Here is a 20,150-nt window from a genome sequence, read left to right as displayed (position 1 = left end):
GGGCAGGCAGGCTTAAGGGGTCTGGTGGGCTAGCATCACTCCGGCAGGAATTTGATCTGGACCCGTCAATAGGGTTATATGCTTTGTTTGGTCTGTGTACCTTCCAGCATAATGCTGTGTTTTTCTATAATCTGTTTATATGATGTGTGATAGTACTCATTTCCCACATGATTTATCTGAGCCTAATTTTATTTAAATAAACCATTTATTTGCCAATACATAGTTTTCAGTGTTTCTTTGGACCATTTGTAGTACAGTTTAATTTAGAACAAGTTACTTACAGTAAACTGTTGTTCTCCAGCATGGGTCTGGCATGGATTCACATGCTCATGAATGTTCCCTGTCGTCAGCCTGGGAATACTCCGTAAAGAAATAAAAATCAGTTTCATTTTCTGAACTGTATTTCTCCTAACAACCAATCACTGAGCTCTGGGTCATACTGCCCCCAGCCAATGACCACCCTCTACCTAAGCCCCTCCTCTGGCAGCCATCTTCAGATTTGGTAGCATGTAAAGTAGCAGTAGGACCAACAGAAGAGCCGCAGAGGGGTAGGAGGGATGGTTTGCATGTGAATCCATGCCAGACCCATGCTGGAGAACAACAGTTACAGTTAAGTAACTTGTTCCTTCTCCAGCATCGGGTCTGGCATGGATTCATATGCTCATGAATAAAGAATACACAGCAGTACACACATGCACAACCACGGGAGTGGCAAGGCTCGACATAAGCATCTCTTACCTTCTCACCAGGCTCACCTTCAAGCGAACAGGTTGCGCAGCACTGCTTGGCCGACTCTGAACTCCTCCCTGGAATCCCTGTCGACGCAGAAGAATCTCGTGAAAGTGTGCGTAGACCTCCACGTAGCAGCCCTGCAGATGTCCAGCAGGAGTACACCAGACAGGAATGCCGTTGTAGCAGCGATAGCTCTGGTAGAGTGGGCTCTCGGACGGCCAGGCAACGGTCGGTTTGCCAACCAGTGACCGTGGGTGATACAGCCGGAGAGCCACCTGGAAATGGAAGCCTTGGACAGGGCCTTCCCATGATTCACAGGACCAAAGTTCACAAAAATTTGACAAGTTTTCTGGAAACTCTTCGTGCGGGCCACGTAAAACTTCAGCGCTCGAGCCACATCCAGCAAGTGCAAAGACCTTTCAGCCGGCAACAAAGGCATCGGGGGGGAGGGGCCACAGGCAACACACCAAGGGCTTGTTTAGATGAGTCAGACGGCACCTTGGGCATGAAGGAGGGGTGCGTCCGCAGCACCACCCTCGTCTCATGGAAAGTAAAGTAAGGCTGTTTTACAGCAGAGGGTCTGGATCTCCCCCACTCGTCGTGCAGAAGTGATGGCCACGAGAAAAGCTATTTTCCACGACAAAAACCTGTGTGCAGAATACATAGGCTCGCACAGAGGTCCTATGAGCCTAGTAAGCACCACATCGAGCTCCCACGCCGGGGCCGGAGTCTTCACCGGCGGGATAGAGCAGAATAGTCCCTTGACGAATGCCAATCGGTGCAACCACAAGGATGGTCGTCCTGGGGATCTGGTGTAGCAGGAGATAGCCGCCAGATGAACCTTGGAGGCGTGAGCCAGTCCCAATTTGGCCAACGACAGCAAATATGGAAGTACCCAAGGAGCCTTGAACCTTAGTGGGTCGATCTTCTGGGAACAACACCAAATAGCAAATCTCTCCCACTTGAGTCCGCAGCATTTCAAAAGTAGACAATGCTCTAGCCTTGGCGAGAACTTCCTTGCAGTCCGCCGAGAGATCGCAGCCACCAAATTCTAGCGCTGCAGGAACAAGGCCTTTGGGTTCAGAGACCCTGGGTCGTGGTGAAGAATGGTGCCTCCTTCCCAGGCGAGAAGATCTGCAACCACTGGCAGCATGACTGGTGGTGCGGCCGACATGTTGACAAGGTCCGCGGACCAGATCTGCCTCGGCCATGCCGGTGTGACAAGGATCATCCTGCACCGACAGTAGATTGATGACTCGAAGCAACAACGGCAACAGAGGGAACGCATACAGAAAGAGGCCTTCCCAAGGGAAGGAGAATGCGTCTCCCATGCTCACCTGCTGGGGAAACCTGCTGGCGAACCTCCAGCGCGTGGTGTTTGTCGCCGTCACAAACAAGTCGATCAGGGGATTGCCCCATTTGAGGAACATGTTCTCCACTAGGTCCTGCCTAAGTTCCCACTCATGTCAAGAGCGAAGCTCCCTGCTCAGGGAGTCGGCGACTGCGTTCTTTACTCCTTACAGATGAAGCGGGATAAGGAACATCCGCTGGGCGACGGCCCAGTGCCCCAAGTCCTGCGCCTCTTTGGAGAGCCCTGGGGGCCTGGTACCCCCCTGCTTTCTGATGTAAAAAATTGTGGTGGTATCGTCGGTGAAGACCCGTACCACCTTGCCCTTGAGGGATGGCAGGAACGATTTGAGGGCCCAAAATAGCACCCGTAGCTCCAGCACGATGTGCAACGTATTTCCCTCCGGCAGCCACAGGCCTCTGGCGTGAAGATTTCTGGTGTGGGCTCCCCAACCCTCCAGCAGGCGTCCGTCGTTACCGTCTGCTGATGCAGTGGTGTCTGAAAGTCCGCGCCTCTGGTCAGATGAGAGCACAAGCCCCACCATCTTATTGCCAGACGGAACCCTCCGTCGAGAGCGATCTTGTCCTGGAAGCTTCTGGACACTTGTATCCAACAGGCGTCGAACTCCTGCAGTGGCCGCATCCGTAGCCTGCAGAGCCGGATAAGGTAAATGCACATCATCCCGAGCAGAGACTTGATGGTCCTCACCGTGGCGATCTTCAGAGCAAACAGCCGTTGCACCTTGCCCAGGATGGCCGCCACTCTCTCCTCAGGCGGCAATGCCAGGCACAACACTGTGTTGAGCCAGGATCCCAGGCACAGCGCATCCTGTGAAGGAGTTAAGCAGGACTTGGCATAATTTCTCGGAGAACCCCAGTAGGCGGATGGCCCTCACTGTGTGGTCGACGGCGGTGTTCCTTGAGCTGGCCCGGATGAGCCAGCCATCCAAATAAGGGTAGAAATGGATCCCTTGCAGTCGCAGATGCGTCGGCGCCAGGCACTTGGTTAAGACCCTTGGCACTGACTTCAATCCGAAGGGAAGAGCCTTGAACTGGTAATGCTTCCCTTGAACGATGAAACGCAGCAACTTGCGGGATGTGGAAGTACACATCCTCCAGGTTCAACGACGACAGAAAGTCCCTCTCTTCTAGCTGGCCCAGCACGTGCTGAAGAGTGACCATTCAAAACTTCTGGGACTTGATGCATTTGTTCAGTCATCTGAGGTCAAGAATGGGCCTCCAGCCCCCAGTCTACTTTCCCACGAGGAAGTACCTTGAGTACACTCCGGAGCCCCCAAAACGCTTTGAGACGAGCTCCATCGCCACTTTCTTCAGCATGGCCCGAACCTCCAGCGGCAGCAGAGGGACGTGGTTGTCCTGACAGGCACCTAGTGATATTTGTGGACACTTCTCTTGAAACTCCAGGGTGTGTCTGTGGGCGAGAGCGTCCAGCACCCAACTGTCGGTGGAGATGGTTTTCCAGACGCTGACGAAGTTCGCCAGCCGGCCTCCCACTGGGGTGCACGGGTGGGTGCCTGACGTCACGGCTGGTTCATTCCTGCTTGGACATAGACAGGCCGCCTTGGGGTACTTGGCAACGACCACATCCTTCTCCGAAAGCCTTGGAACAGACCCTGTTGGTCTCCTGGGCCGAGGAGCGGGAGGGTTGGCGGTACGAAGAGGAATTCCCACCGTAACCCTTTGCAGAACGGGGAGACTTGCCTCCTGAGACCAGAAAGATCAGCTGTCGCTGCTGTAGCGTGCCCATGGCACGTGCTGTGTCCACCTTGATGACCTGTAGAGACTCATCTACAGCCTTCCCGAACAGATTGTCTCCATCAAAGGGCATGTCCAAAACCCTCATCTGGACGTGCTGTCGAAAGTTGGTGGCCCTGAGCCAGCCACGACAAAGGCAAACGCTGTTGCCCATCTGACAGAAACCCATGCCGGCGATGTCCATGGCCACCGTGAAGGCGTGGTCTGACACAACCTCGCTTTCTTACAGATTTTCCAACGCCTCCGACCTCTTGTCGTCTGGGAAGAAGTCCAGAATGGGAGTGATCTTGAACCACAGCTCTCGGTCGTAGCGCCACTATAGCGAGGGCGTTGGCAGCCTTGATGGTCCTCACCGCAGAGCAGATAACCAGTCGTCCCATGGCATCTAACGTCTCCGCCCCCCCCTCGCTGTCCGGTGGCGTGGATGCTGCTGAGGAAGAAGCACCCGACTACTTCTTAGCCACTGCCAAGACTACAGAGTCCGGTGATGGTTGGGCCCGCAAGCACTTGGGCGCAGAGTCCTGCACCCTGTACTTCTTCGCAAGGCGGTACCTCTTTGCCAGGGCCGTAGAAGGGTTATTCATGAGAGACAGGCCATCGTCCCAAATGTCATCCAAGCGCAAGGATGGTCTTCATCTTTGCCTCGCGGCACTGCTACAGGAAGCCCTCGTCCTCCTCTGGAGTGAGCTGAAAGAGCTCCGAAGCTCTGTCGATCATCACTTGAAACAAGCCTATCTCGTCCGGCAGGGAGGATCTGGGAGGAGGTGATGGGAGGTCCCCAACCCCACCAGCGTCACCCGTGCCTGTCGTCGCCATTTTGGGGTCCAGCTCATCCCTCAGCGGGTGGTGGTGGGGCAGAGGGTTGTGAGGAGGCAGGGGTTGCCTCTTCCTCTTCCTGGCCGCCGCAATAGACATCCTTGTCTGCATCTCAGAGTATGCAGTGCAGAGAGAATGGCCACAGAGGTCTCTAGCTGAGGCGGAGGTTGAATAGGAAGCTGAGGCGCAGGCAGAGAGTCCAGGCCCTCATCGCCCTGCGGCTCTCCGTCACTGTTAGGCACGAATGTATGCAGTACCCTAGGGTGCACTACAACAACCCTGACCTCCTGGCAATAACAACCCAACCTTTGGTATAAGTCTGTACTACACAGGTTGGTAGTGCAGACTAGTAGCCAGGCTTATCGCAAGAAGGATCAATGCGAGTTGTAGGGGAGTTACACAGAGGTTCACAGTGACAAGTATTCAAGCAAACACTTACACACAGGGTTTCTTGGTAAAACAATTGTCAATTTATTTACCAGTCAGTTAATGTAAGCCTTCTTTAGAAGGCAGCACTGTAAAACACCACACAAATATACTTGAAAATTATACACGCTCTTAAGTTCAGAATCAGTAAATACCCATTTGGGATGGCATACAGCAGAGACCTACACCCACAGGTGACTTCAATTGCTAGGGAGCGGTTGACATTAATGTATTACTGATGGCATTCAGAATTAGTTAAGAGCAAGTCAAAAGGGAAAGATTATTAGAGCAAACAAGATACCACAAATATTTCTTAAGCAGGCAAATACTTTAAGATCTCCCAATAACAGCCATTCAGTTAAAACAGGCTAAGCCAAAGTCAATAGGCAAGAGTCTATATGGGCTGACACACTTCTTTGCAGGTAAGTAGAAAAGTCTGCACAATGTTTCAGAAGTCTTTGAAGAAAAAGATGAATCAATGTATGGCCACAAGCTGTTAGACTTATGTTAAAGGTACTTCTATAGCGCACCGTCACCAAAGGAATTGGTCCCCAGGCGCTCTGGCGGATCTGTAAACAGGAAGGATGGGTAGGGTTAGTCAGGAGGAGGGGAGCAGGAGAGTGGGAGACGGGATGTGCTGTTGGCAGCTTCAGCTCGGTATACACCGAGTGCTGGGCTTTTGTACTAGTATCGGATCGGGCAAGACCTCGAGTGCTGTAGGTGATGTTTATGTGTTGTTGATGCGGTGTGGTAAAGTGCGTGCAGATTGCTGGGAGAGAGATGGTTGTGTGGCTTAAGTATGAAGACGATTGAGGGTTGAGTTAGTGGGGTCTGTATCCTGATTCTGGTACTTATGGTTCCGTTAGAGTTGTATACCTATGGGTTGAGTTGATGCCAGTTCCTCGTGGGCCGACTCGCTTTGTTAGTGCTGCGCTGACCCCGCTGTATCATATTGAGTATTGCTTGGATTGATAGGTGCGTCTGAAACTTTTTTTTCAGGTGTGGGACTGGGTTGGTAATATCTATTTTCTTGTTATCTAGTGTGACACTGGTCAGTTGAGGTTTGAATGGTTCAGGGTCGGAGTGGTGTTGATGTGGCGTTCTAGTGCTTCCGTCTTGGTGTGCCTGTGTATTCAGTCGTTCGTTTCCTCCTGTCATGACTGTCTTTCCGTCGGGTTTTTAGTTTCTGTGGGGTGAACATCCTTGGGGCTGTTTAGTTGTAGTTTATGTGATGGGGCATTGTGCTTCCCACTGTGTAGTAGGTGGACAGTGTGCAATGATGAAACATTCTGTGTCTCACTCGCTGGATTGGGGCTTGTGGTGTGGTGTCTCCTTTCCCTCTCCATCTTTTGTCCTTAGGTCTGTTTGGAATGGCTATAGTTTAAGGTCGTGGTCCTCTTGATGATTCGTCCTAGTGTTTCTGTCTTTGTTTTGCTATGTATAGGGTCTTTGGTCGTACTGTGGTTGTCTCCCGGTTAGTCGTTTAGTATGTCATGGGATATTTTCCTGAGTGTTTTTCCCATTGATTGCTTGGTGTGGATCTGGGTCTCTCTCTACGTTCATCGATGTTTTAGTTGTGTGCGTGCCCCTGTGGCTGGTCTTTCTAGTTATGACGTGAAGAGCCAGGTTTTGAGTAGTTTCCTGAATAGTAGGTGGTTTCTTGTGTTACGTATGTACTTTGGATGGTTGTTCCAGGTTTTCGGGGCTCGGTGGGAGAAGGAGGATCCTCCAAGCTTTTTGTTGTAGGGTTTCGGTTCCAGGGGAATGTCAATGCTTGATTTGAGCGTTCTTGTTGGTTGATGTAGACGCAGTTCGTCTCTCAGGAACTCAGCACCTTCGTTGTGTACCGCTCTGTGCGTAATGAACATTGTTTTTAATTTTATTTGTTGTTTTATTGGTAGCCAAAGTAGTGTTTTCAGCGCTGGTGTGATGTGTTCTCTTCGGGGTAGTTTCAGAAGCAATCTGTCTGCCGCGTTTTGAAAGCCTTCTTTTTTATTTCTAAAGTCGTTCCGGCATGCCCAAGTATAGGCTGTTGGCGTAGTCTACGCGGGACATGATTGAGGCGATGATGGTGGTTTTATTGGTGAACAATAGGAATGGTAGGATCCTCTTTGCCGCTCGCAGGAGGAAGGAGCTTTTCTTGAGAAGGGCGTTTACTTGTGGCTCTAGCATGAGATTATTGTCCATCAGGCCCCCCAGGTTTTTTTTTTTTTTACAATCGTTCAGGGTGCTGGGGTTGTCCACGAGTTCCCTTGGCCAAGGGATGAAGTGGTTTTCTCCTCCATTTTTTGTGACTATCATTATTTCTGTTTTGCCTGGGTTGATTTTGAGGCAGTTGGAGTTCATCCAGAGGAATAAGTCGGAGGCAGTTTTCTAGCGTTGTGTATTTACAGGTTGTTTTGTATTTTGAAGATTTGTGTATCGTCGGCATAGTTGTAGCAGGTGAGGCCATGGCTTTTGATGATTCTGATAAGTAGATACAGGTAGACGTTGAATAAAAGCGGGGAGAAGGAGGATCCTTGTGGTACTCCACAGGTGGAATCTCTCGGGCTAGATTTGAAGGGTTTCATCCATACAGTTTCCGTTCTGTTTGTTAGGAAAGATTTGATGCATATTAAGGCAGTGTCTGTTATTCCCAGTCCTTCTAATCTCATTATGAGGGTGTCGTGGTTAACTGTGTCGAAAGCTGCTGATATGTCTAGGAGTATCAAGGAAGTGCTGTTGTCCGAGTCTGCGTTTATTTTTAGATCGTCCCATATTGAGAGTAGAGCCGATTCCGTTCCTCTCATTGATCTGAAGCCAACTTGTGCCTGGTCTAGTAGGTCGTGCTCTTCTATGAAGTCTTGGGTCGTTTTGGATATGTACGTTTCGAGCAGTTTGGTTGTGTACGGGATGTTGGCGGTGGGTCTGTAGTTGGAGAGGTCCTCTACATTTCCTGCTGCATCTTTGAGTAGTGGCCCGATGTATGCAGTTTTGAAGGCTTGTGGCACTTTCCCAGTTGTGATGGAAAGGTTGAGGACATTCCTGTGATATTCCAGGGTGTTCCTTGTTTAAGAATCGATTTGTATATATCTGGTGGGCAGGGGTCTTCAGGAGACCCCGAGTTATTGCTTTCATTCACCAGTTTGACGAATGTCTGCACTGATATTTCTGGAAATCCTCGTAGTTTGTTTGGGTGTTCCTCCTGGGTGTACGTGGGGATTATGGGCAAATCAGGCGGTCTGCTTTGTATGGTTTGTTGGATGCTGGTGATTTTGTTTTTGAAGTGGTGTGCACGGTCATTGCATAGTTTCGTGGACGGAGTTGGTGTGTTACATCCCAGAGGGTTTTTGATTATGTTTATGATTTTGAAGAGTTCCTTTTGGGTGTTTAGTGCTTTGAAGATTCGGTTGTCGTAGTGTTTCCTCTTTGCTTTTTGTATTTCCTTTTTGTATGCGCGGTTGTGTTGTAGGAATTTCAGTTTGTTTGCATCGTCGTTTTTTTTCTCCAATCAAGTTCTAGTCTTCAGTTTTTCCTTTTCATGGTGCTAAGTAGTGGGGTGAACCATTTTACCATTGCCTGTTTATGAGAAGTAGTGAAGGGTTTTTCTTTGGCGATGTCTATAGTAGTTATAACCCAGGAATGCAGCAGGGCTACTTTTTTGTCCAGGTCCTCTTCTTCCATGGAGTTTTTGATGGTTCTCCAATTTCTTTTCATGGTGTTCAGTAATTTGTCCGGTTGACTGACTGTTGGGAAGGTCATTTTGATTACAAAGGGGATGATGAGATGGTCGCTCCAGGGTATTTGAATTGGGGGTGCCGTGGTGAGGAGTAGTTTGTTCGCGAAGATTGCGTCAAGTGTATGCCTTGCCGAGTGGGTTGCTCCTTTGACTAGTTGTTGCAGATTCATTGCTACAAGTTGGCTGGATAGCGATTTTTGAATGGTCGTGGTTTCTTCTTCAAACCAGATGTTGAAATCTCTGAGGACTATCAAGTTATTGTGTTTGATGGCTAGGACGGTGATTGCTTCTGTGAAGGCGTCTACAAAGGTTGCATCGTAGGGTGGTGGTCTATATATTAGTATGAATTTCAGGTTTGTTTTGGGGCTTACTGTTAGACGTATGATTAGGGATTCGCATTTATCGATGTTTAGTGGGTCTTCCAATTTGATATCCAGGTGTTCCTTGTGAATGTTTGCCAGCCCCCCCAGCCCCTTCTTTTGGTTTTTCTATTTGCTTGGACGCATTTGAAGTATTCAGGCAGGCAGTTGTTGAGGGTGATCTTGTAGTTGTCGTCTAGCCATGTTTCTGTTACAAACAGGATGCCGATCCCTCCGTCACAGAGCAGATCGTATATTTCGGTCGCATGTTTGGACAGTGACCTTGCATTGATGAGGATGCAGTGGATCTTTTTGGTGTGGTTTTGTTCCTTGTTTTGGTTTGTGGTTTGGTTGCGGTGCATCGTTATTGCAGTCGATTGGGGGCGGATGAGGATCAGCGAAGGCTGCTTCTTCATTGTAGGGTGGCGGATAAGCATCAGCGACGGCTGCATCTTCATTGATGCGGTCTGCTAGATTGACAGCTTGGCTGTTCAATAGCGATGGTTAACCATTTATGCCGGTTAGGTGAAGGTCCATGAAGGCTTCTTCATTAAATTGGTCAGTTAGGTTGATGTTTGGGTTGTTGGATGTTAGATCTGGTGTGGCGTGGGTGATTGGGGGTGTCCTTGTGATGTATGGGATGATGGGGTCAGAGTTAATCCACACTCTTCTTGGGTGCTCCCATCTTTTTCCTGGTTGTCTCAGGCTGTTCTTTGTGTGTCTTGATGTCTGTCTCGTTGGGGTATCCTGGTTCAGGGGTTGTTGCAAGGTAAGGTGAGATATAAGGATTTTTCCCTTTGGAAGATTGTTCTGGTCGTTTTGGTTTTTGGTGCTGTTTTTCCTCTATTTTCGGTTGCTTTGGTAGTAGGTTGGATTTGTGCGTCTGTGTCCTGTGCGGCTTTGTCTTGTGCCCTTTCTTGACGTCCCTTCCTGGTCCGGGGCATTGTGGTGCTCTGTGCGGAGGTGCCGGTTGAGTGGTTGTCTGTGGTGTCTTGTGATGGCAGTACTGGAGTTTCTTTGTGTTGGTAGGTTTGGGTGCTTTTTTGTGCTGTCTGTTCAGGAGGGTTGGTTTGTGTATCCTCGGAGAGTTGTCCAGGGGGGGGGGGGTCCGGGGTCGGCAGGGTGGTCAAGGTGCTGGGTGTACAGTTGTCGGGGTGTAGTTCAAAGTTCAGTGCTGTCTATGTAGGTCTCTCGGAAAAGGTGAGGGCGGTTCAACGGTCTGGTCCCCACTAGGAGTAGGTTAAGGTGGTTAAGGCTAAGTTTGTGCTTGAGACTAAGACTATGTTCTAGAGTCCCGTATGGTAGGGGGGGACTCTATTGAGTATTGTAATCCTTACAATGCAAATTTTGGGAACAGAACCCCTGCTAAATTTGAGAGGCCTGTATGGGAGAGAGACCTATCGATGCAATCTGAATATCATACAATGCAATTTGGGAACAGAGCCCCTGCTAAATTTGAGAGACCTGTATAGTGGGAGAGGCGCCTATCAATGCAATCTGAATATCATACAATGCAATTTTGGAACAATGTCCCTGCTAGATTTGAGAGGCCTGTATAGTGGGGGAGAGGTCCACGGCCAGCAGGTCAGATGAGTACCGTATTTCTTGAGGGTGTGGGAACGAGAGGCAATGGGAAATAATCACACTGTTTTATATCGGTTTGTTAAGTGGCTAGGATTCTAGTTTAGAGTGGTTGCTCTACTCCTGATCCGGGCCACTTGCGAGTAGTAGAATAAGCAACTCTATAGCAAGAGGTAAGTTCTCTTAGACTTTGTACAGTAGCTTTAAAATGAAGAAAAAATGCAGCAGGTGACTCCTGTGCAGCTCTGCTGATCTCACTGTTCCTAGGCCTCAGTCGTGGGAGCAAGAGGGGACTCCTGCACTGCTCTGGGACGGTCAAAACTTGCAACTGGCAAACTTCCCTTGCAGTGGCTGTTTAGTGTTTCAGCTCCTGGCGTCTACCGCAAATAGCAACACCTCAGTTCCTGGCTGTCGAGATGGACTTTCCTTGCTTCTGAGGCCCCGCACTCTGTTGAGGGGGCTCAGGCCCGGTCAGTCCTGCTTCCTGGGAGTCCGGAGGATCTTCCTGGAGCTCTTTCCCAACTTACAAGCAACGCACACAAAATGGTCATCCGCTCCCTGGCTCTAAGGTTTCCAGCAGCAACTCTGTGGAAATTCAACCAGCTCTGAGATGTATGTCCAGGTGGCTTACTTTGGAGTTGATTGGTCCCACCAACTCAAGGGGAGAAGTTGTCCTTGCAGGGGCTTCTCCGTCGATGGGAACTTGGCGTTTCAGCACAGCAGCAGGACTTCACCGGGCAAACCAACGGTCCAGGAGTTGCAGTAGGCGTCCTCTTAAAGTTCTTCTTCGGTTCCTTCGTCCAGTGTTCAACTCTGCCTTCCAAGCCAAAAGACTCACCTTTTATACAGTTCTCTCCCTTTCATTCCATCCTAGCTGTCAGTCACCCAGCAGGGCGGCTGTCCTTGATGGACAGTCAGCCGGCCAATCATCACAGAGTGCATTCGGGTCTCCTAGGAGACTAAGCACAGGGAGTTTCGGGCACCTCCCTGACTTCCTGCCGACCCCAGACATCTTGGAGCCAGAGGCAGGCTTCACTCATGAACCCCACCAAAGACAAAATGAACAAAGGGACCAAACCTGGATTGGCACGCAGAGTAAATCTCAAGAAGGACCTTTCCACAAAAAAATGGCGAAAAAAAGACGACCAGGGCCATTTTGACAAAAAAGGCACCTTTGGGTGCATTACTGCAGCTCCGAATGGTGCCCGCGGTAAATGCACACCACAGTAGTTAAAATGAGTACCACTGCCACCAGCTATTCAGTGAGGAGAGGGTAACATAAAAATGTTACATGAGAAGATGGACACAGGAGATACTAGATAACCCCTCCAGCACCCTGTTGTAAGATAGTGTGTGCTGGGTCTAGAAAGTTACAGATGTAAGGATAGTCAATTTGACTTTACTGCTCTGGGAAACAGTAGTTTATCCCAGAGAAGGTATTTAAACCTTGGGGAAATCTAAGAGACTTCCCTGTGTCACTATACTAAAAGTGTTGTGTGCCACAATGTAAAAGATGATGCCTATGGAGTTTGTCAGACTCCACAACCAAAAGAAAGACAGTTCAAAAATCACATTAAAATACATGAGTGGGGAAAAGGGTCTCACTCTTTCCAGGTTAAAAAAATCAAGTCCTCAAAATCCAGCAAAGTTGGCAGATTTCTGAGAATTCTCCCTAACAGTCGCCTTCCTCGACGGTATCCTTGTCGTCATCGCTTTCATCGGCACCATCGTCATAAGGCCTGATCCCGACGTTCTCCTCCTCCTGGATGGTCTGAAGGTAGATGAGCTCCTCCTCCGAGAAGATACCCGTGCCCTGGAGGACCTCTGCACCCCCCTCCCTTCACATCCAGAGGGGAGATGACCAGCATTTTCTTTTCTGGCGTCTTTTCTATGGGCTGGAAAGAAGACTCCCTCCTGGCCGGGATGGACACTCTTGCCTTCGGGGGTGCACCTTGTGGGTCCACCTCGAAGGCCTTGGAGAGGGACGCCACCACCACAACCTCGATGGAAGGCAGGGCCTTCGCCAGGTGTATCTGTGCCTTCACAGTCAGGACCGGTCCCTTGTCGTGCTTCTTGGTCCTTCCAGAAGCCTTGTCCCGCTTGGCCTTCTCCTTAGGGGGAAGGGCCAGATCCTCGGTCCCCCTTGGCCTTCTCTGGCAGTTTGGTCTTGGCCTCCTCCTTGGCCGCCTCTGGGGCCACCTTGAGTTTGCCCGGATGGTCCGACTTCCTCTAAGATGACGATCCTAAGAGCTGACTGAAGTTGCAGGAGACGGACATGCCCCGACAGCCAAGGAGCCCGCCGCAATGGCGCTCCCAGTGGCAGTAGACTCGCAGTGCTTGGCCTTTTGTTGGGATTCCGCGGGAGGGGCGCCCTCAAAGGACTTAGAAGCCCGGATCCAGGAGAGGCATGCTCCTGGGACCCCACCCATTGCAGAGGACTTTGCCTGTAGCCATTCCTTCAGCCGTCTACGACGATCCATCATGCGAGTCGAGACCTCACAGCAAAACGCACAATCTTCCTCCTTGTGCGTCGGGTACATGCAGTAGAGGCATTAGGAAGGTTTATCGTCCATATAAACATTCTGCAGTCCGCAGTCGGTACAAAGCTTGAAAAGAGGGGGGATTCCTTCTCGTCTGCCATGATCCACGTTGTGTAGGCCTTGAAGAATCTTCTGGAAGCCTCCACGAAGAAACTCTACGAAATACGGTCTTAAAAAATCCAAAAACGGGTCCCTGTTAATCGAAGGTTGGTCGATGGAGTACAGGTGCTCGATTGACCGAAAAATAGAGTAAAACTCTCCCAAAAAGCAGAAAAAATCTTGACCGCTAAGAACAAGGGACTCCCAACACTTGAACATGCTGCAAAAATCTGAAGATGGATGCCAAATGGGGGTGGGGCTTAAGTACAGGGTAGTCATTGGCTGGGGCAGTATGACCCAGAGCTCAGTGATTGGTTGTTAGGAGAAAGACAGTTCAGAAATTAATCTGAAATTGATTTTATTTTCTTTGCCGTGGATTCCCAGCCTGACGACGGGGAATATTCATGAGCTCTGTCGACGCTACCCTGAATTCAGGTGGTTACCGCCTTATAATAAGCCTCAGTTGAATGGTTTTACTAAGCCCTTAGGCTTCAGAAAAACTGTCCTAACACCCTGGGTGAGTAATCTATGAAAGACAAGCAAAAATATTGGGTACTCATGCCAGAGCCATCGCTCAGGATTTTTCAAATTAATACTTGGATTAAGACTGCTCATGGGAAGACAGCAAACCAGTCAAGGAAAATTTGAAAATGTTAGGACTTTGCTTCATTTTATTGAAAAAGGATTAGTAAACACAGAAAAATATAATTACTGGTCTAGCTCCTTGTGGGGCACCACCACCGCCCATGCTTAGTGATCCAGGACCCGGCATACTAACAGGCATTGGTCCTCTGGAGGCAGGAACAGGGACCCTGGAATCCATCCCTCTGGGCTCCATAGCTCTGGGATCTCTTCCACCTGTTGAGGAAAAGATAAACTTAAGAAAAGCAGTTCATTAAATGTCTAGAGTAATCACAAACTTCTTCATAGTGAATCATGATGTTTTTAACCACGTTGGGTAAGAATTTGTAGAGTTCAACTGGTGTGGGACTTCTGTGCGACAGTCCTGGATGTAGCGGCACTCAGGCAAAAAACTCATAAAATTTAAATTGAATCCATAAGAAGTCCTTCATTTAAAAAAAAATCATGCGGACATGGAGGGCAGCAGCAAAGAAACACAAAGAACAGCAACAACACGTTTCACCCTACACGTGCTTTGTCTGGTGTGCTGATAAGAGACAGAAGACTGAGTTTATGTCAGCAGCATGTACCATTGTGGTCCTTTTTTGCCGTTTCTGTATTGTAGCCACTTATATGTTAGATTGGGAACATTCTGTTTATGCATGCGGCCATTTCTAAAAGTGCCAAATTCCGCATTTAAAATTGATATTTCAACAATACATGTGTATGCTAAATACATAATATAACATTATAAAACATATCAAACATTACTGATTATTTCAATTTGGCAGTTATTTAAACATGGGAGAGAGAGGACAAATATGAAGACAAACATAGTTGCGCCCACATAGTAAGGGGAAAATACCATGCAATTGAAAAGTGTGTTGCAAATGCACTTCCCGGTATATTTCAAAGATCACTCTCGATTTGTTGGAGCGTTTACTGTATTTGTTAATTGGGGTTTTCTATTGGATCAAGAGACTGACTTCACAGTGGGTGAAATACAGGTCTCTGAATGTTTATATTATTTTTAGCGATCCTAGATATCTGTTTGCCATATATATGATACAAGCATCAGAAATACGATTACGGTGAGTAATGTATCGGCTTAGATTCACATGCTGTACATAGGCCGACATCTAGTGGAAGCTGCAGAGTATTACAGTCGTTTTCAAAACTCGAAAAAGGAACGTCAACAGGGCGTGCCAGTAATACCATCCGTAGTGTTACGTCCACTGTACCCATGATCCCTCATGCATGGAGGTCCCTCAGATTGTTATTTTTCTGACATGAGGTAGCATGAGGTGTAGCGTGAGTACAGTTGTATCCAAGCACATCCGTATCAGAAAAGCTCACAAGCATCCATGCACCTCTCTGAGGGGAGAATGGGTGGGTCGCATGTGAATCTAAGCAGATACAAGCATCAGAAATATGATTACGGTGAGTAATGCATCCCTTCTGAGGTTTGTGGCATCTGCTTAGATCACAAGCTGTGCATAGATTAGAGAGCAGTGGAAGAAGGAGGTGGGTTGTGAGATGGTTCATGAGCAAATAAATCTCTTAGAACCGCTTGACACACGTGTATCTGTCTTAGAATGGGTGTCAGTGCAGTACTGCTGAGTTAAAGTATGAACAGAGCTCCACGTAGCTGCCTTGCAAATACTGTCTAAGGGAACATTTGCAATGAATGCCAGAGTGGCCCCAGTACCTCTCGTGGAGTGAGCCCTGGGCGTAAAAGGCAGTGTTTTATCTGATAGGGAATAGCACAGTTGGATACATCCGACTATCCAACTAGAGATAGAGTTCTCGGAGATGCGATCACCTTCTCTGCCTGGCACTATAGAGACAAACAATTGATCCGTTTTTCTTAGCGGTCTGGTCTCATCTACGTAGTAGAGGATCGCTCTCCTCACATCCAGTGTGTAGTATTTCACCTCAGTAGAGCTATTGGGCCTCCTGGAAGAAAGCCAGTAGCTCAACTGACTGGTGTACATGAAATTTGGAGATGAGTTTAGGTGTGAACCTAGGGCGCGTACGTAAAACCAGCTTATGCTTGTGTACAACAAATAAAGGATCCTGCACTGACAATGCTTGGATTTCACTAACCTTTCTTATGGAAGTGATAGCCACTAAGAAGGCAGTCTTATAAGTCAGGTGTTTGAGACTAGACTTGTGCATAGGCTGGGGTTGATCTGATTAGTCTGGCACAAAATTATGAATCTTCTCCATTTGTCAAAGTAACAGTGCCTAGTATGTTCTTGATTCTTTCAAGATACCCATGCATCTCCGAGGTAGATTGAGATGGCCGAACTCTGACCTCAGGAGCCAGGCTGGAAAGTTCACTGAGTGCGGCTTTGGGTGCACTGTTAGTCCCTCATGCCGGGTGACTAGGTTGTACTGCCACATGAGTTTGATGGGATCGCACATCGCCAGTTTGCGCAGATGAGGATACCATGATTGTATTGCCCACATAGGAGCAACTAGGATAAGAGTCACCAGTTCTTTGTGTAACTTGTCCACCGCCTTCCTCATGAGAGGAGTTGGGGGCACGAGGGGGCGGGGAAGCGTAAGCTAATTTCCCTGACCAGCACATCCATAGGGCATTCCCATTGGACCCTGCTGGGGAAACCTGGACGCGAATTCTGGGCACTGGCGGTTTTCACTTGTGGCGAATAAGTCTATAGTTGGGAAACCCCATAGAGGAGAGGTGTTCTAAGACTCCTTCGTGTAGACGCCACTCGTGTTCCTCTGGTAGGGGATCTCTGCTCAACAAGTCTGCTATAACGTTGAGTTCCCCTGGAACATGTGTGATGACAGGAATATTTTCCGTCTGAGTGCCCATCTCCAGATTTTTTTAAGCAAGTCTGGACAGATTTGGCGAACGTTTACCCCCCCTGTTTGTGGATAGAAAACATTGCTGTAGTGCTGTCTGCACTGATAGGTTTGTTAAATGGGGTTCAAACGCATGAAGGGCTTTGAATACTGTTATGTTATGTTATTTTGCACTTATATAGCGCCTTATATACCATTGGTATGGTCTGAAGGCGCTGGTAGGTTGAACGCCCTTGGGAACCGAAGTTCTTGTCAGTAGAGGGAGGAGAGAGGGTCCAATAGGTGCGAGTGCGCATCTGGTATGTGTGCAGCTGGTGCGAAAATTCCTGTGGAAGCTGCTTCATAGCGGTAGGTGTGGTGGCTGAGAGGTCAGGAGTATGTGTTCGAATCTGGCAGGAATTATCCAGACCGAGAGTGGCAGCGTAAGGCCTGAGGAGAACGCCTGGCTGGGGGTGCGAGACCAGCAGTGATTACATAGAGTGATGTGGAGTGAGCGGCGTCAGATGTTGATATGAGAACAGTTATACCGAATGGTGTCATAGTATCTCTGTGTTCTAGTTGGGTGGTGGTGTAAGGAGAGAGTAAGCGTGGGGTGTGATATGAGGTATGATCTTTTAAAGGATCCATGCATTCTAGGTATAATATGGACTTCATGCAGTTAAGCGATTCGTCCGTTCTGCACATTCGTCGGCCCTCCACCCGTCCTCTCGCCACAACACGTCCTCTCGCCACAACACGTCCTCTCGCCACAACACGTCCTCTCGCCACAACACGTCCTCTCGCCACAACACGTCCTCTCGCCACAACACGTCCTCTCGCCACAACCCGGCCGCTCGACACCCGGCCGCCCTCGACACCCATCCGCCCTCGACCCCCATCCGCCCTCGACCCCCATCCGCCCTCGACCCCCATCCGCCCTCGACCCCCATCCGCCCTCGACCCCCATCCGCCCTCGACCCCCATCCGCCCTCGACACTCATCCGCCCTCGACACTCTTCCCCTCAATAGGTCGGTGTGATGGTGCTAGTTTGGAAGCCGGTTGGTTTTAGGAGAAGAGCCAGGTTTTCAGTAGTTTGCGGAAGGACGTTAAGTCCTCAGTTGGGCGGATGTGGGGTGGGAGCGAGTTCCACAGGGTTGGAGCTTGGGCTGAGAATGATATTCCGCCTATCCTGATTGAGTTTGTCTTAGGAATAGTTAGGAGGCCGGCTGAGCTTGATCTTAGGGTGCGAGAGGGATGATATGGTATTAGTTTTTCTTGAAGATATTGAGGTCCAGTTTTATGCAGTGCTCGATGGGTGAGGCATAAGGTTTTGAAAGCCACCCTACGGGCTACTGGAAGCCAGTGCAGTGTCTTGAGGGCTGGGGATACGTTGGACCTAGCTCAAGCAGCATTTTGGCTGCGCGTTTTGTGCTCTTTGGAGTTTATTCAGCTGGTAGGCATGGATTCCGAGGCATAGGGGGTTTCCGTAGTCCAGTCTGGATATAACGATTGATTGGACGGCAGAGACTCTGTTCGGAAATGAGAGGTATGGAAAGATGCGCCTGAGGGTTTTAAGGTGGTAGTGGCAGGACTTTGAGACATTATTGACTTGGCGCGAGAGTGTTAGGCCGGAGTCTAGGGTGCAACCAAGATTTTTCACTGTGTTGGAGGGTGTCGGTGAGTTGCCCATGGCGGTTGGCCAGGGAAGAGGGTGCGGAAGAAGATCGGAGTTGCCGCACACCATGATTTCTGTTTTGGCGGGGTTTAGCAGGAGGTGGCTTTGGGTCATCCAGCGGTCAATGTTAAGGAGGCAGGCTGCCAGGTCGGGTCGGGAGTTGGGTTTCGAGTTCAGGAATTTTAAGATTAGTTGGGTGTCGTCGGCGTAGTTGTAACATATGATGTTGTGTGAGCGAATTATTGGCGGGAGGGTGATCAGGTAGAGATTGAACAGCAGGGCAGATAGACATGCTCCTTGAGGGACTCCCGTGTCGACTGGTCGAGCTTGGGAGGTAAAGCTGGAGAGTGTAGTTATTTGGTGCCCGTCTTTGAGGAAAGAGGCTATCCATTTAAGAGCGGTTCCACGGATTCCTAGGGAGTGGAGGCGGTCTAGGAGGATTGAGTGATTGATCGTGTCAAAGGCAGCGGATAGGTCAAGGAGGATTAGTGCTGCGCATCCTGCGGCGTCTGCTGTCATTTTGAGGTCGTCCCAGATCGACGTTAGGGTGGTTTCGGTTCCGTGACGAAACCTGATTGAGCAGGGTCTAGGAGGTTATTGGCTTCGACAAAGGCATTTAGTTGGGAGTAGACGGTTCGGTCAATGAGTTTGGCAAGGAACCTGGTGTTTGAGATTGGGCGGTAGTTTTTGACGTCGTTAGGGTCGAGCGAAGATTTTTTTATTAGAGGTTTGACGTATACCATTTTGAATGTCTCGGGAAATATACCGGAGGAGAGGGAGTCGTTTATGATAGATCTTGCGTGCTCCCCTGCGCAGGTGGAGGCAAAAATTCCTTTAAGAGTTTTGGCTGGGCAAGGGTTTAGTGGCGATCCAGATGATTTGCGGGCAGATAGAAGTTTGAGAAATTGCTCTGGTGATAATGGACTAAAGGATTCGAACGTTGGTTGCGTTGAGGTCGCAGGTGAGGGGCTGGCCGGTGCGGGCGGCGGAGTGTCAGTTGGTTGTAGGAGAGCCAATTTGGTGTTTAGAGTTTTAGTCCTTTCAATAGCCGTGGTGTAAAAGTGGAGGGAGAGTGAATCACACTGTGATTGTGACGGGGTCGGGATGGTTGTGTTACAAGCTGGATTGGTGAATTCTGAGATGATTTTGTGGAGTTCTTTGCTTGGGTTTTTGGAGTTTAGGATTCGGGTGTTGTAGTGGGCTTTTTTTGCTTTCCGGATTTCGGCCTTGTACTGATACAATTGTCGGGCCAAGGTGGTCTTGCTCTCTTGGGTTTTCTCTTTCCGCCAATTGCGTTCAAGGTATTTGTAATGCCGTTTAGTGGTTTTTAACTCAGGAGTGAACCATCTGGGAAAAGGGCCAAGGCGGGATGATGGTTTGCACAGGGGAGTGAGTCGTGTCAGCGATGCATTGAGCCATGAGTCAAAGGCTTCAGGCGTTAGATGGTTGTGGGGACGGTAGGTAGGTGGTCGAGACTGGAGGAGTGCCTCGGCTAGGTCTGGGGTGATTTTTAGTTTTTTCCAGCACTTGCGTAGGTTCGGAGGCTCAGATGTGCGTATGGGAAGGGGGCTGGGAGAGTGGATGGTGAACGAGAGAATAAAATGATCGGACCAGATGATAGGGGTGGGGGGCTTTAGGTGAATCAGGG

At 49.3% G+C, this 20,150-nt stretch overlaps 1 protein-coding gene across 2 annotated transcripts in view; it reads right to left on the bottom strand.

Annotated features, from left to right (window-relative positions):
* CSTF2 (cleavage stimulation factor subunit 2) overlaps positions 1-20,150 on the bottom strand; it is a 557,664-nt gene that overhangs the window by 125,059 nt on the left and 412,455 nt on the right. The window contains exon 11 of one of the 2 annotated variants that reach the window (XM_069613003.1): positions 14,107-14,252. In XM_069613003.1, coding sequence (XP_069469104.1) covers positions 14,107-14,252 — 146 coding nt within the window. The remainder of the gene's footprint in view (positions 1-14,106; positions 14,253-20,150) is intronic. The other variant, XM_069613004.1, reaches the window with a different exon arrangement.

The sequence above is a fragment of the Ambystoma mexicanum genome, chromosome 5p (genome assembly GCF_040938575.1).
Source record: "Ambystoma mexicanum isolate Mex_15411 chromosome 5p, UKY_AmexF1_1, whole genome shotgun sequence".
Taxonomy (NCBI): domain Eukaryota; kingdom Metazoa; phylum Chordata; class Amphibia; order Caudata; family Ambystomatidae; genus Ambystoma; species Ambystoma mexicanum.
Note: the sequence above shows the minus strand (reverse complement) of the source record. Positions and strands in the feature narration are given on the sequence as shown.